The sequence below is a fragment of the Somniosus microcephalus genome, chromosome 19 (assembly GCF_052327205.1).
Source record: "Somniosus microcephalus isolate GS21.2 chromosome 19, FLI_Smic_1.0, whole genome shotgun sequence".
NCBI classification, from domain to species: Eukaryota; Metazoa; Chordata; class Chondrichthyes; order Squaliformes; family Somniosidae; genus Somniosus; species Somniosus microcephalus.
This window is the reverse complement of record NC_141005.1, coordinates 5,389,628-5,405,266: the sequence shown is the minus strand read 5'-3', so window position 1 is coordinate 5,405,266 and position 15,639 is coordinate 5,389,628. Positions and strand designations below refer to the sequence as shown.

The following is a 15,639-nucleotide window of genomic DNA, read 5'->3' as shown; positions in this document are numbered from 1 at the left end:
CTCTTCTCGGCGAGAATGCTGGCAACAGTGGTTCGCCATGTGCTGGCCATCCCTTCACCGTTAAATCATAGACCCTGGAGAGTGTCGGGTCATTTCGTGTTTCCTTTTCTATGTTTGCATTCGTCACAGGTAGACATTCGACTATGGTCGAGTGGAATATCTCCACAGGATCCACTGCAGGTGCTTCTTCCACCATCGTCAACGGTAGGCGCGACAATCCATCAGCATTCCCATGCTGTTTAGTTCCTTCGTACTCGATGTCATATTGGTGTGCCCCTAGGAAAAGGGACCACCTCTGTAGCCGTTGTGCTGTCATTATCGGGATGCCCTTCTGAGGGTTGAAAATGGAGACAAGAGGTTGATGATCAGTTAGTAGAGTAAATTTCTGACCGTGCAGGTAGTGATTGAACTTCTTCACCCCCCACACCAGGCTGAGGGCCTCTCTGTCAATCTGGGCGTAGTTACGCTCGGCTGAAGTTAACGAGCGTGACGCAAAAGCTATCGGCTTCTCTGAACTATCAAGGAATTTATGTGACAGTACCGCTCCAATGCCGTAGGGAGACGCATCATGCGCCAATCTTATCGGTAGTGATGGGTTGTAGTGAGCCAACACTTCTCTTGAAGTGATTAGGTCTTTACTCTTCTGAAAGGCCCGCTTACATTCATCGCTCCATTTCCATGCTACTCCAGTTTGTAGTAGGGCGTTCAGTGGGTGCAGAATTGTGGACAGATTCGGCAAAAACTTATGGTAGTAATTCACCAATCCGAGGAATGACCTCAGTTGCGACACATTTTCAGGCGCTGGAGCCTTAACTACCGCTTCAATTTTGTCAGGGGACTTATGTAACCCCTCTTCATCAATCACGTGGCCACAATACGATATCTGTTTCTTAAAAAACTCGCACTTGGGGCGATTGGCTCGTAGCCCATGTTCTCTTAGTCTAGTGAGCACCTGCTCTAGGTTGGCAAGGTGTTCACTGTCATTTTCACCTGTCACTAGGATGTCGTCCAAGTAACACTGAGTCCCCGGAATCCCTTGCAGGACTTGTTCCATCGCTCTTTGCCATATCGCCGGAGCTGATGCTACTCCGAATACCAGTCGATTATACTGGTAAAGACCTTTGTGAGTGTTTATCGTGAGATACTTCCTAGAGGATTCTTCAACCTCCACCTGCAAATATGCTTGTGCTAGGTCAATTTTTGTAAAACGCTTCCCTCCAGATAGTGAGGCAAAGATATCTTCTATCCTTGGAAGAGGATATTGTACTGTGTGAAGGACTGGGTTCACCGTCACCTTGAAGTCCCCACAGATGCGAACCTTCCTTGGCTCCTCAGACTTATTGTTTAACATTTTCTTCATGACAGGAACGATGGGTGTCGCCCACTCGCTCCAGTCTACCTTAGATAACATGCCTGCATTCTCCAGATTCTCCAGCTCTGCCTCAACGGCTGGGCAAATTGCATACAGTACCGGTCTTGCTTTGAAAAACTTGGGAATTGCATTCTCTTCTATTTTTATCGAGGCGGTTACGCCTTTAAGAGTTCCCAGTTCTTGTTGAAATACCTCTTTAGCGTTAGCTAAGATTTTTGACAATCGTCCAGGTGTGACGTCGTCATCCTTTTTACCAGCCACAGTCAGTGCCTGAATGGAGTGCCAGTCTAAACTTATCTTTCTGATCCATTCACGTCCCAATAACGGTGGTCCACCATCTTGCAGTATGTACAGATACAATTTCTGTATTTCCTTGCCGTTGTATTCAACAGGCACCCTTATTTTCCCTCTGGGGTATACTTTCTGCCCCGTATATGTCTTCAAGACAATGGATGTGTCTTTCAAGGGTATGTGTGAGAATAGCCGCTCGTAGTCTCGTCGATTCATGACGGTCAGGGCTGATCCTGTATCCAATTTCATTTTGACTTGGGACCCTGCTATCGTGAGGGTGACCCAAATAGTTCGGTGATCCTCTTTTGCGATTACGTTGTGAAGTTTGAGACAGCTTAGTCTCTTGTTCCCGGATTCACTATCGCTCTTCTGGTCTTCGGAACTACTGTCTGTCATCTTTTGTACTTTCCTGTAGCCTTTTTGTTGTCGTTAGTCTTCTTCCCAGACCTGCAAACTCGTGCAATGTGTCCCATCTTTCCGCATTGCCTGCATATTTTGTCCTTGGACCAGCAGTCCTTCTGGTCATGGGTTGTTCTGCCGCAGCGATAACATCTTTCAAATCCCCGTGTCATTTCATGGGTGCCGTATTCCTGTGGCTTTTGCTGTATTTCCGCAGCTCCCCTTGCTGCTGCTTCGTACGATACTGCCACGCTGAATGCCTTATCTAGCGTCAGCTCTTTCTCTGAGAGTAACCTCTTCTGGGTTCCTTCACTCAGGAGTCCACAGACAAATTTGTCCCGTAGGGTATCTGCTAGTCCTGCTCCGAACTGGCAGTGCTTTGATAGCTTGCGTAGTTCCGTAAGGTAATCAGCATTGCTCTCATCTTTATGCTGATTTCTCTTGTGGAATTTAAATCTTTCTGCTATCAGCAGCGGTGTAGGATTTAGGTGTTCCTGTAGGATATCAACAATTTCGTTAAAACTCTTCGTCATTGGTTTGGCTGGAGTGATCAGGTTCCGCAATAGGCTGTACTTTCTTGCGCCCATTAAGTTTAGTAGTACCGATGCCTTTTTCTCATCGGCTACTTCATTTGCCTTGCAATATACTTCGACTCTTTCCACATACGTGGTCCAGTCTTCTATCGCATTATCGAAGGCAGTGATATTGCCAGTCTTCGGCATCTTGGAGATCTAAGATGGCGCCTCCCGCGCTTTGCCTTCTTCCCCGATTGAACAAAATGGCGCCTCCCGCGCTTTGCCTTCTTCCCCGCTGGATTAAGATGGCGCCTCCCGCGCTTTCTGTCTTCTCCGCTGCTGCTAGCGCTGTTGCTGGCGTTTTTATGCCTTGATGGCGACGCCCTATGGTCTTCGCGCACTTCCCCCCCGCGCTGCTGCTAACGCCGCTCTCCGCGGTCCCCGTGGCAAACTGCAGCTCCTCGCGGCTTTCTGCGCTTCTAATTTCTTTTATTTTAATTACTGTTCCCGTCGTCAGAGCAAACCCTACAGGACACTTTCCTCCCTCTTCTCGGGTCTGTACGCTGCCCGGCTTCGTAGCACCGGCCGCGCCCTGTGTGTTCCACCCTCTCTCTCTCTCTCTCCTCTTCCCGACAACGCTGCTCGGCCCCGTTGAAAAGCCACCCGCCGCAGCCCAGGAAGGATCAGTGTACTACCTGCCACCAGCCCGATTAGCTGGAACACCATAGACAGGATAACCAAGCCCCGCTCTCGACAGCCTCTCCTGCAAATCTTCGAATTCGATGAATCAGAGGCGGTTGCCCACGGTCGACGCCCGTTTCTTCTGTTTGTTTTTTTTTTCTTTTTTTTTCTGGCCTCGACCTCTAACAACTTCGCTTCAGGGATGGATCCCCATGAGGTGGTGCAGAACTGTAGGTAAGTTCGGATCTGTTCGTCGCCAGTGTTACGTCCGTGTGTAATTGAGACACGGACTGCAGGAGTTGGTTATAACAGGTGTTTACTGAGTGGAGACAAAACTGGAACTACTATGCAAAGTTACTACACAGGCTTATATACAGGGGTGGTCACTACTGGTACTGCAGTATACAGGGGCTGCAGAATATAGTTCCTTCTTCAAAGTACATACACTACAGGTGCATGTGAAATGCGCACTGCCTGACTTATGCTGGTGAAGGGGCAAGCAGAAAAATTAGTCCCCTTATCTTCAGCAGCAGCGATGTACAGTTCAATATTTCAGCTTCATTTAGGTCAACTTACTTTTAGAATTTGGTTTTGCAGCCTAGTAGGGTATGCAAAAGTGACATTCCTAAACCTGATTTCACCCTTCAGAGTTTCTGGAATGAATGTTCCAATGTTTTCCCAAGTCGGTTTAGTGTCGATACACTCAAAGATTTTTTCTGCTACACCAATTCCTTGAACCAATCCTGTAAATGTAGTGGTGATGTTCTGAAATTTAAAAAAATGCCCATTTTAATTAATTCAACATCTGGTATTACTTCAGAAGTCAATATTTTATTTAGTATGATATTGCATGGATAGCACACTTACCTGAAGAGAGTCAGCGAGCACCAGCTGATAAATGAAGAAGGAGATTAGATCACCAGTTGTTATTTTGTCAGTCAGGACAAGGTAGCCACCATAGCACACAACGCTGAGCTGTAGAACAAGGTTCAAAAACTAGAGAGGGTGAAGAGAGGAGCAATTAGTCTATTTCTAACTTCAGAACAGCCACATGCAAAAAGAAACAGAAAACTCTGGGAGACACCCAGCTGGTCAGGCAGCATCTGTCGAGAAAAGACGAGTCAGGTGGCATTTCAGGTATAAACCCTTCCTCAGAACTGAAAGATATTACAGATGATCAGTGTTTAAGAAGGAAGAGAACAAGGAAAAGGGGAGGAACACATAACAGCCACACATAATAGGAAAAAGGATCAAGAAATGGTTAAAGGGCAGAAGTGATAACAAGTGCAATGTATCCAAGTTTGCTGATGATACAAAGCTAGGTGGGACAGTGAGCTGTGAGGAGAACACAGAGTCTGCAAAGGGATATAGGTAGACTGAGTGAGTGGGCAGTAAGGTGGCAGATGGAGTATAATGTAGGGAAATGTGAGGTTATTCACTGGTAGGAAGAATAGAAAAACAGAATATTTTTTAAATGGTGAGGAACTATTAAATGTTAGTGTTCAGAGAGATTGGGGTGTCCCTGTACAGGAAATAGAGAGAGTTAGCATGCAGGTACAGCAAGCAATTAGGAAGGCAACTGGCATGTTGGCCTTTATTGCAAGGGGTTGGAGTATAAGAGTAAGGAAGTCTAACTACAGTTGTACAGGGCCTTGGTGAGACCACACCTGGAGTACTGGGCACAGTTTTGGTCTCCTTGTCTGATATGGGACATAGAGGCAGTGCAACGAAGGTTCACTAGATTGATCCCTGGGATGAGAGGGTTGAACTATAAGGAGAGATTGAGTAGATTGGACCTATACTCTCTGGAGTTTAGAAGAATGAGAGGTGATCTCATTAAAACATATAAGATTCTGAGGGGGATTGACAGGGTAGATGCTGAGAGGTTGTTTCCCCCGGCTGGAGAGTCTAGAACTAGGGGGCATAGTCTCAGGATAAGGGGTCTGTTAGATCCGTGTATCTTAATGTTATGTCCTTGAATAATGAGACAAAAGACTGCAGGGAACAATCAACAGGTGTTTACTGAATGAGGGTTCAAACTGCAACTGACTGTACAGATCACTACTCAGGGTTTATATACAGGTGTGGTCACTGCCGGTACTACAGTATACAGGAGCTGTAAAAAATAGTTCCCCCCTTAAAGGTACATACATTACAATTCCTCCCCTTTTAGATTAACAGTACCATAACACTCATTTAACAATTAAATATCAACTAATTACAATTAACACTTTTAACATGCAACATTAGCTGAAAATAGTCTATTTATAAATTCAGTCTTTGGGGAGGCTTCCTGATCCTTTCTGGATAGTGCCTTTCCCGAGTGTCTTGCTCTTGGTGCGGAGGCGATTCTGGTCCCCTGTCGTCGGTTGGTTCATCAGCTTCCGATGCTACTGTTTCTGGGGTAGATGCTACCTGTACGTCGGGTTCATCACCAGGTACGTACGGGCGAGGCATGGGGTTGACTTGTTCTTGTGACTCTAGGATCTGGTCAGCATGGCGTCTCACGATGCTCTCCCCAACGTCCACTGTGTACATTAGTGGGCCCTGCCGTGTGCATATCGTTCCTGGCTGCCATTTTTCTGTTCGGTAGTCGCGGGCCAAGACTGGTTGCCCTACATTGAAGCTCCTTGTTGGCTTCTCATGGATGTGCTGGAATTGCTTACTCTCAACATCTCTTCGTACGTTTGGTCTGAGCAAATCCAGGCGAGATCTTAACCTTCGGTTAAACAACATCATGGCTGGGGCCTGGTTGGTGACTGCATGTGTCGCATTCCGGTAGGCGAACAGGAAATTGTCCACCTTGTGCTGCAGCGGAATGTTGTCATTGTACATAGCCTTTATTGCCTTCTTAAAGGTTTGTATGAACCTCTCAGCCAATCCATTTGTGGCTGGATGATACGGGGCGGATGTGTAATGCCTTACCCCATTCCTTTTCATAAATCTTCGAAACTCTTCGGACACAAACTGTGGTCCGTTATCAGAGCAAATCTGCTCTGGCAAGCCGTTCCTGGCAAAAATGGTCCGTAGGACTGCAATAGTTTTCTCCGTGGTGGTGGAGGACATTTTGATCACCTCAGGCCATTTCAAGTGCGCATCCATGGCTATTAAAAACATTGAGTCCATGAATGGACCAGCAAAATCAATATGCACCCGTTGCCATGGAGATGAGGGCCACTCCCATGGGTGTAGAGGGGCATGTGGTGGTGCATTTTGGACCTTCTGGCATCCTGAGCAGCTCTTTGTCAGGTCCTCGATTTGCTGATCGATCCCCGGCCACCACACATAAGCCCTAGCAAGGCTTTTCATTTTCACCCCTCCCAGATGACCTTCGTGAAGCTCATTGAGCACTCTCTCCCTTAACTTGGGTGGAATTACCACTCGGGATCCACACATCAAGGTCCCCTGGCATACTGACAGCTGTTCTCTTCTGGATGAGAATGCTGGCAACAGTGAGTCGCCATGTGCTGGCCATCCCTTCACCGTCAAATCATATACCCGAGACAGTGTCGGGTCATTTCAGGTCTCCTTCTCTATACCAGCGTTAGTTACTGGCAAGCATTCAATTATAGTCGAATGAAATATTTCGACAGGATCCACTGCAGGCGTGATAGCCCATCAGCGTTTCCATGCTGTTTTGTGCCCTTATACTCGATTTCATATTGGTGCGCCCCTAGAAAAAGGGACCATCTTTGTAGCCGTTGCGCAGTCATCACCGGAACGCCCTTCTTTGGATTAAAGATGGAGACAAGTGGTTGGTGGTCAGTCAGCAAGGTGAACTTCTGCCTGTGCAGATAGTGATTGAACTTTTTCACTCCCCACACTAGGCTGAGGGCCTCCCTGTCAATCTGGGCGTAGTTACGCTCGGCTGAGGTTAGTGATCGCGACGCAAAGGCTATTGGCCTCTCTGAGCCGTCCGAGAATTTGTGCGACAGCGCCGCCCCAATGCCGTAGGGTGACGCATCACATGCCAACCGAATTGGTAATGCCGGGTTGTAATGGGCCAATACCTCTTTCGATGTGATGTGATTAGTGTTTTGCTCTTCTGGAAAGCTCGTCTACATTCGTCACTCCACTTCCATGGCACCCCAGTTTGCAGTAGGGTGTTCAGTGGGTGTAGTATTGTAGACAAATTTGGCAAGAACTTATGGTAGTAGTTTACCAGCCCGAGGAACGACCTCAGTTGTGACACATTTTCCGGTGCTGGAGCCTTGACTACTGCCTCAATCTTCTCTGGGGACTTATGTAACCCCTCTTTATCGATAACGTGGCCACAATACGAGATCTGTTTTCTAAAAAACTCGCATTTGGGGCGGTTAGCTCGGAGCCCATATTCCTGCAATCTAGTGAGCACCTGCTCCAGGTTGGCAAGGTGATCACTGTCATTTTCGCCCGTGACCAGGATGTCGTCCAAAAAAGACTGCAGGGAATGATCAACAGGTGTTTACTGAATGAAGGTTCAAACTGCAACTGACTGTACAGATCACTACTCAGGGTTTATATACAGGTGTGGTCACTGCCGGTACTACAGTATACAGGAGCTGTAAAAAGTAGTTCTCCCCTTAAAGGTACATACATTACAGGGTTGGCCTTTTAAGACTGAGATGAGGAGGAATTTCTTCACCCAGAGGGTGGTGAATTGTTGGAATTCTCTACCCCAGAGGGCTGTGGCGGTTCAGTCGTTGAGTATATTCAAGGCTGAGATCGATAGATTTTTGGACTCTAGGGGAATCGAGGGATATGGGGATCGGGTGGGAAAGTGGAGTTGAGGTCGAAGATCAGCCATGATCTTATTGAATGGTGGAGCAGGCTTGAAGGGCCGTATGGGTCTATTCCTGCTCCTAATTCTTATGTTCTTATATATATTCAGGTTCAGGTCATGTCAGGCAGAATGAGGGAGGAAAGAAAATTGGCTCAGTCATGTCTTACCACAAGTGTCTATTGAGGCAGAGGCTCAATTTAAAAAGAGACTTTTTCTTTATTATTCATTCTGTGAGGATTTGCTGATGCTGCTAAGGCTGGCATTTATTGCCCATTCCTAGTTGCCCTGAGAAAAGGATAGTGGGCTGTCTTCTTGAACTGTTGCAGTGTAGTGTTTTTGATAGAACTGAGAGTCAACAACGTCGTTGTGGGACTGGAGTCACATATAGGCTAGACCGGGTAAGGATGACAAGTTTGCTTCCCTAAAGAACATTAGTGAACCAGTTGGGTTTTTATGACAATCCGCCAGCTTCATGGTCACTTTTACTGACACCAGCTTTTTATTTCCTGATTATTAAAAACCGAATCCAAATTCTCAAACTGCACTGCCATGCTGGGATTTGAACTTGCATTCTCTGGATTACTAGTCCAGTAACATAATAACCAAACTAACATATCCAGTTGCTCACCTTGAGCACATAACTCATCAAAAATACAAAGTAAAGAAAAAAACCTTAGCACCTTCTGTGTGGATCCCCAAGGTTACATGACATGGAGGGAATAGTTCTTTAGTGTGTTACACATTTGCAGCCTTCTTTCTATATTTAAACTGTTCAATATAAATATTGGTAAGATTTCACTGACGTTAGCAACCCGTGGAAATGTTCCCCAGGATTGTTTTTTTAAACATTTCACATAGACCTATTGATCCAAGTTTTTTATTCTTAGAATAAGATGTCCCAAAAGAGGTTGAGCAAACAGAATGCTGGGTTACACTGGCAATTCAGTTGAGTCTAAATCCCTGAGGTTTTGCTGAAACTATAGTGCCCTGAGGAAAATACTTAATAAGCCAAGGCTTATCATTCTTTCCCCCAAAAGGCTGTGGATGCTGGGACAATTGGTGCTTTCAATACTGAAATTGATAGATTTTTGCTAGGTAAGGGTATAATGGGATATGGAGCTAAGGTGGGTGAATGGAGTTGAGGTACAGTCTGGCCGCACCGCTCCCTGGCCCCAGCCTCCGTTCCCCAACCGCCAAATGGCTTAGCTTACCGGCTCCATGTTCTGTTTGTGTCAGGACTGCCCTGTTCCCCGTGCCCTGTTTCATTCCTGCTCTGCTCCATTGCCATGGCACTGACTACGTGTGAGCAATGCCACAAAATAAAAATAAACAAAATTGTCTCATAAATGTTAAAATATGTTTAAAGAATATTATGCCGGTGTGCATTCCATTATAAATTCCTGTGTCCACATTTAGAATGGTAACTGCTGCATAAACTTGTCACACTGCCATTACACTCTTCAGCCACTAGTGATGCTGTAGCCACAGCTTTGGATCTTCCAGCTCCTCAGCCTGTACTGCAGAGAAACTCTTTGGGGGGAATTTTTCAGTGGTTCAGTGGGCGCATTCAGTGGCGGGTCGGGTGGGGAAAAAAATCTTTTGACAGCGCCTTTCCCAGATGTTGGGTCTGTCAGCGCTGAACAGACCCGACACGCAGCGGCGGGGGAGACAATTCAGGTCATTATGACCTTGTTAAGAGCCCATTAAGAAGTATTTTGAGCTCACCTTTACATTTTACGAGGTTGCCCACTGGGTCCACGCTGCTCAGGGATCACGTCAGGTAAACAGGTTGGGAGTTGTATGACCATGGAATCATCTTATTACTTGACAGCTGCAAATGTGCTATAAAAGCTCCCATCTCACAGCTGTTCACTTTCCAAGCTCAGAAGCTGTTGCTTACTGCATTTTAAAGACAGATTGAGCTTTATGCAGGTTGCAAGTGTTTGGAGTAAACTCTCTATCCAGTGTCACCTCATTGGAACAACCTCTCTCACCATTGACAGATCGCTTCTGTCATCTCAAGTTCACCTGCCATCTATTACATCAGCATCTTGAAGCTATTTCACCTTGGTCCTCAGAATCCCACCATGATCAGCCCCAACACTAGCAGCACCAGGCACACCAACAACAACACCAACCTTCTCCGCAATCAACTGATGCTGCACAGGACACAGGGCATCAGCACCCGACCACATTGCTGCCAGGGAAGGCCTCACCATGGCCAGATTTACTTCACTTGATGCTGTACACCCTGGCTGCCACATGATGCGCCAGGTTGGCACCACCCCACACCAACACCATAAAGCATCTCTACAATGCCCAAGACATTCCTTTCACACTCATGACCATTGCGGAGGGTACCGTTATGTCTCACCATTCACTGCAACTCACTTAAGCCACTTCCAAAGGTGCACCCAAATCTGTCCAAGAACGTAAAGTGTTGAAAATAAAGGTTTCAATGTTTGACACATTAACAGAACTTTTACATAAATATTGCATAAAACACCCAAGTGCCTACCCTTGTGTGTTGTTAAAGGGTGGATAAAGGGGAACCAGTTGATGTAGTGTACTCGGATTTTCAAAAGGCATTCGACAAGGTGCCACATAAAAGGTTACTGCATAAGATAAGAGCTCACGGGGTTGGGGGTAATATATTAGCATGGATAGAGGATTGGCTAACTAACAGAAAACAGAGAGTCGGGATAAATGGGTAATTTTCAGGATGGCAATCTGTAACTAGTGGGTTGCCACAGGGATCAGTTTGGGGCCTCAACTATTTTCAATCTATATTAATGACTTGGATGAAGAGACCGAGTGTACTGTTGCCAAATATGCTGATGACAGAAAGATAGGTGGGAAAGCAAGTTGTGAGGAGGACAGTCTGCAAAGGGATATAGATAGGTTAAGTGAGTGGGCAAGAATTTGGCAGATGGAGTATAATGTGGGAAAATGTGAGGTTATCCACTTTGGTAGGAAGAATAGAAAAGAAAAATATTATTTAAATGGAGAAAGACTACAAGGGGGTTGGAGTATAAAAGTAGGGAGGTCTTGCTACAACTGTGTAGGGCGTTGGTGAGACCACACCTAGAGTACTGCATACAGATTTGGTCCCCTTATTTAAGGAGGGATATACTTGCATTGGAGGCAGTTCAGAGAAGGTTCACTAGGTTGATTCCTGAGATCATCATGGGTGACTTTAATCTACATATAGATTGGGCCAACCAAATTAGTAACAATACTGTGGAGGAGGAATTCCTGGAGTGTTTACGGGATGGTTTCCTGGACCAATATGTCGAGGAACCAACCAGAGATCAGGCCATCTTAGACTGGGTATTATGTAACGAGAAAGGATTAATTAGCAATCTTGTTGTACGAGGCCCCTTGGGTCGGAGCGATCATAATATGATTGAATTCTTCATTAAGATGGAGAATGAAGTAGTTGACTCAGAGACAAGGGTCCTCAATTTAAATAAAGGAAACTACGATGGTCTGAGGAGCGAGTTGGGTAGAATTGATTGGGGAATGGCACTCAAAGGGTTGACGGTGGATAGGCAATGGCAAACATTCAAAGACCGCATGGATGAGCTACAGAATTTGTTCATCCCAGTTTGGCATAAAAATAAAACAAAAAAGGTGACTCAACCGTGGCTAACAAGGGAAATTAGGGATAGCATAAGATCCAAGGAGGGGACATATAAATTGGCTAGAAAAAGCAATAATCCTGAGGATTGGGAGCAGTTTAGGATTCAACAAAGGAGGACAAAGGGATTAATTAAGAAAGGGAAAATAGAATATGAGAGTAAGCTAGCAGGGAACATAAAAACTGACTGTAAAAGCTTTTATAGATATGTGAAGAGAAAAAGATTGGTGAAGTCAAGCGTAGGTCCATTACAGTCAGAATCAGGGGAATTTATAATGGGAAACAAGGAAATGGCAGACCAACTAAATACATACTTTGGTTCTGTCTTCACAAAGGAGGACACAAATAACCTCCCAGAGATGCCAGAGAACATAGGGTCTAATGAGAGAGAGGAACTGAAAGAAATCAGTATTTGTAGGGAAATGGTGTTAGGAAAATTGATGGGACTGAAGGCCGATAAATCCCCAGGGCCTGATGATCTACATCCCAGGGTACTTAAGGAAGTGGCCGTAGAGATAGTAGATGCATTGCTGGTCATCTTCCAGAACTCGATAGACTCTGGAACAGTACCCATGGATTGGAGGGTAGCTAATGTTACCCCACTATTCAAAAAAGGCGGTAGAGAAAAAGCGGGGAATTATAGACCGGTAAGCCTGACATCGGTAGTGGGGAAAATGCTAGAGTCTATTATAAAAGATGTAATAGCAGAGCACTTGGAAAGCAGTGACAGGATCGGACAAAGTCAACATGGATTTACAAAAGGTAAATCATGCTTGACTAATCCACTGGAATTTTTTGAGGATGTAACTGGTAAAATAGATAAGGGAGAACCAGTGGATGCGGTGTATTTGGACTTTCAGAAGGCTTTCGATAAGGTCCCACATAAGAGATTAGCGTGCAAAATTAAGGCACATGGGATTGGGGGCAAGGTATTGACTTGGATAGAGAACTGGTTGGCGGACAGAAAGCAAAGAGTTGGAATAAACGGGTCGTTTTCCGAGTGGCAGGCAGTGACTAGTGGGGTACCGCAAGGATCGGCCCTAGGACCCCAGCTGTTCACAATATATATTAATGATCTGGATGAGGGAATTGGATGTAATATCTCCAAATTTGCAGACGACACAAACCTGGGTGGGAGGGTAAGCTGTGAGGAGGATGTCGTGAAACTCCAGTACGATTTGGACAGGTTGAGTGATTGGGCAGAAACATGGCAAATGCACTATAATGTGGATAAATGTGAGGTAATCCACTTTGGTGGCAAAAACAGGAAGGCAGATTATTATTTGAATGGCAATAGATTGGGAGAAGGGGAAGTGCAAAGAGACCTGGGTGTTATTGTGCACCAGTCGCTGAAGGTAAGCATGCGGGTGTAGCAGGCGGTTAAGAAGGCAAATGGTATGTTGGCCTTCGTAGCAAGAGGGTTCGAGTACAAGAACAAGGATGTCTTGCTGCAGTTGTACAGGGCCTTGGTGAGACCGCACCTTGAGTACTGTGTGCAGTTTTGGTCACCTTACCTGAAGAAGGACGTTCTTGCCATGGAGGGAGTGCAGCGAAGATTCACCAGGCTGATACCTGGGATGGCAGGAATGACGTACGAGGAGAGATTGTGTCGATTGGGCTTATACTCACTGGAGTTTAGAAGATTGAGAGGGGGTCTCATCGAAACCTATAAAATTCTGTCAGGTCTGGACAGACTAGATGCAGAAAGGATGTTTCTGATGGCCGGGGAGTCCAGAACCAGGGGTCATAGTCTAAGGATAAGGGGTAAGCCATTTAGGACTGAAATGAGGAGGAATTTCTTCACCCAGAGAGTGGTGAACCTGTGGAATTCTCTACCACAGAGGGCGGTGGAGGCCAGTTCATTAAATATATTCAAGAAAGAGTTGGATATATTTCTTGAGGCTAAAGGGATCAAGGGATATGGGGAGAAGGCAGGGACAGGGTACTGAATTTGGATGATCAGCCATGATCTCATTGAATGGCGGAGCAGGCTCGAAGGGCCGAATGGCCTACTCCTGCTCCTATCTTCTATGTTTCTATGAAGGGGTTATCTTATGAGGAAAGGTTGAGCAGGCTGGGCCTATACTCATTGGAGTTTAGAAGAATGAGAGGTGATCTTATTGAAACATAAGACACTGAGGGGGTTGGACAGGGTAGATGATGAGAGAATGTTTCCCCTCGTGGGGGAATCTAGAACGAGGGGGCAAAGTCTCAGAATAAGGGGTCGCCTATTTAAGACGGAGATGAGGAGGAATTTCATCTCTCAGAGGGTCGTGAATCTTTGGAATTCTTTACCCCAGAGAGCTGTGGAAGCTGAGTCATTAAATATCTTCAAGGTGGAGATAGACAGATATTTCAGCAACAGGGGAGTCGAGGGTTATGGGGAACAGGCAGGAAAGTTGAGTTGAGGCCATGATCTCATTAAATGGCAGAGCAGGCTCGAGGGGCCGAATGGCCTGCTCCTGCTGCTATTTCTTATGTTAGTTGGTATGATTGCACTAGGATGAGGGTGAGTGTGAGGGGTGGCTAGTGAGATGGGGATGTGATAATGTAGATAGAGAGGAATGGGTGGAGGTGCAAGGTAAGTTGGTGTGAGTAAGGATGTGCAGGAGTAGGGTAGGGAAGGCAGAACGATGGGAATGTGATGAGAGGCACAGCAGGATGAGGCTGAGTGTGGCTTTGCAGTAACGTTTTGTGATATACTGAGATCATTGAAAGGTTTGTGCCACTGCAGCCTGGTCCTCCTGACCACATCCCTGCTTGTGCCCTCCTGTGCAATGTGCAACCAGGCTGCGTTGGTCCCCTGGGGAGGTCTCTTCCGCCCATTGGAAGGTGAAGAGAACCTCCCTGCGTGTTGTGACTCCCTCCATAAGCATATGGAAGGAGTCATTGGAGAGCCTGGGTGCAGCCATGCACCTCTGTGCAGTGCTTGTCAGTGTTTGCAGCACCTCAATGCTGTAGAACACTGACAGCACAACAGTCAAAATCAATTTATACATGGTCCCTTTAAGGAAACCGGCTGAAGACGCGTCATCAAATGACGTCGTCGGACCCGCTTCCTTCAATTGGCCGGCAAACGCGCTAGGCAGGCTTAACAAGCTCAATCAGGAAAATCACTTTGGACAGTGGGCTGGAGCCGGCAGTGAGGCCGGGAGCCGCCACCTGCCATGGACCCGCTGAGGTAGGGGAAATCGCGGCCTTTTACTCTAACCAACTCTACTCTGCTTCCCAAATTGCTGCAAGTTTTGCTATTTAACAATAAATTCCCAATATTATCTTAAATAAGGACAAAACAGAGGATGCAGAAGAGATTTACTAGAATGTTCCAGGGATGAGGGATCACAGACAGTTACAGATAGACTGGAGAAGCTGGGGTTGTTCTCCTTTGAGCAGAGAAGGTTAAGAGGAGATTTGATAGAGGTGTTTAAAATCATGAAGGGTTTAGATAGAGTAGATAGAGAGAAACTGTTTCCAATGGCTGAAGGGTGGATAACGGGAGGGCACAGATTTAAGGTCAAAAGCAAAATACTGCAGATACTGGAAATCTGAAATAAAAACAGAAAATGCTGGAAATACTCAGCAGGTCAGGCAGCATCTGTGGAGCGAGAAACAGAGTTAACGTTTCAGGTCGATGACCCTTCGTCAGAACTGGAAAAAGTTAGGGATGGAAAAGATTTTTAAGTAAGTGTAGGGGCAGGGAGAGGGGGAGGGGAGGAAAGAACAAAAGGGGGAAGGTCTGTGATAGGATGGAAGGCAGGAGAGATTAAAAGACAAAAGGGATGATGGTGCGAGGCAAAAGGAGATGGTAATGGGACAAGTTCAGAAACAAAAGATTACTCTAGATCAAGTGTAAATGGCAGTGGCAGGATGATCAACAGCTGCATGTGAGAGAGAAAAAAAAACATGGGCCGAGGTTATAGTCTGAAATTGTTGAACTCGATGTTGAGTTCAGAAGGCTGTAAGACAGATTTAATAGTAG

At 46.0% G+C, this 15,639-nt stretch overlaps 1 protein-coding gene across 1 annotated transcript in view; it reads right to left on the bottom strand.

Moving 5' to 3' along the window:
- Positions 1 to 15,639, bottom strand: part of LOC147103519 (ABC-type oligopeptide transporter ABCB9-like) — an 80,849-nt gene that overhangs the window by 12,415 nt on the left and 52,795 nt on the right. Inside the window, exons 6-7 of the mRNA XM_086011888.1 lie at positions 4,126 to 4,254; positions 3,835 to 4,023 (exon numbers count right to left, since the gene is read on the bottom strand). Coding sequence (XP_085868014.1) covers positions 3,835 to 4,023; positions 4,126 to 4,254 — 318 coding nt within the window. The remainder of the gene's footprint in view (positions 1 to 3,834; positions 4,024 to 4,125; positions 4,255 to 15,639) is intronic.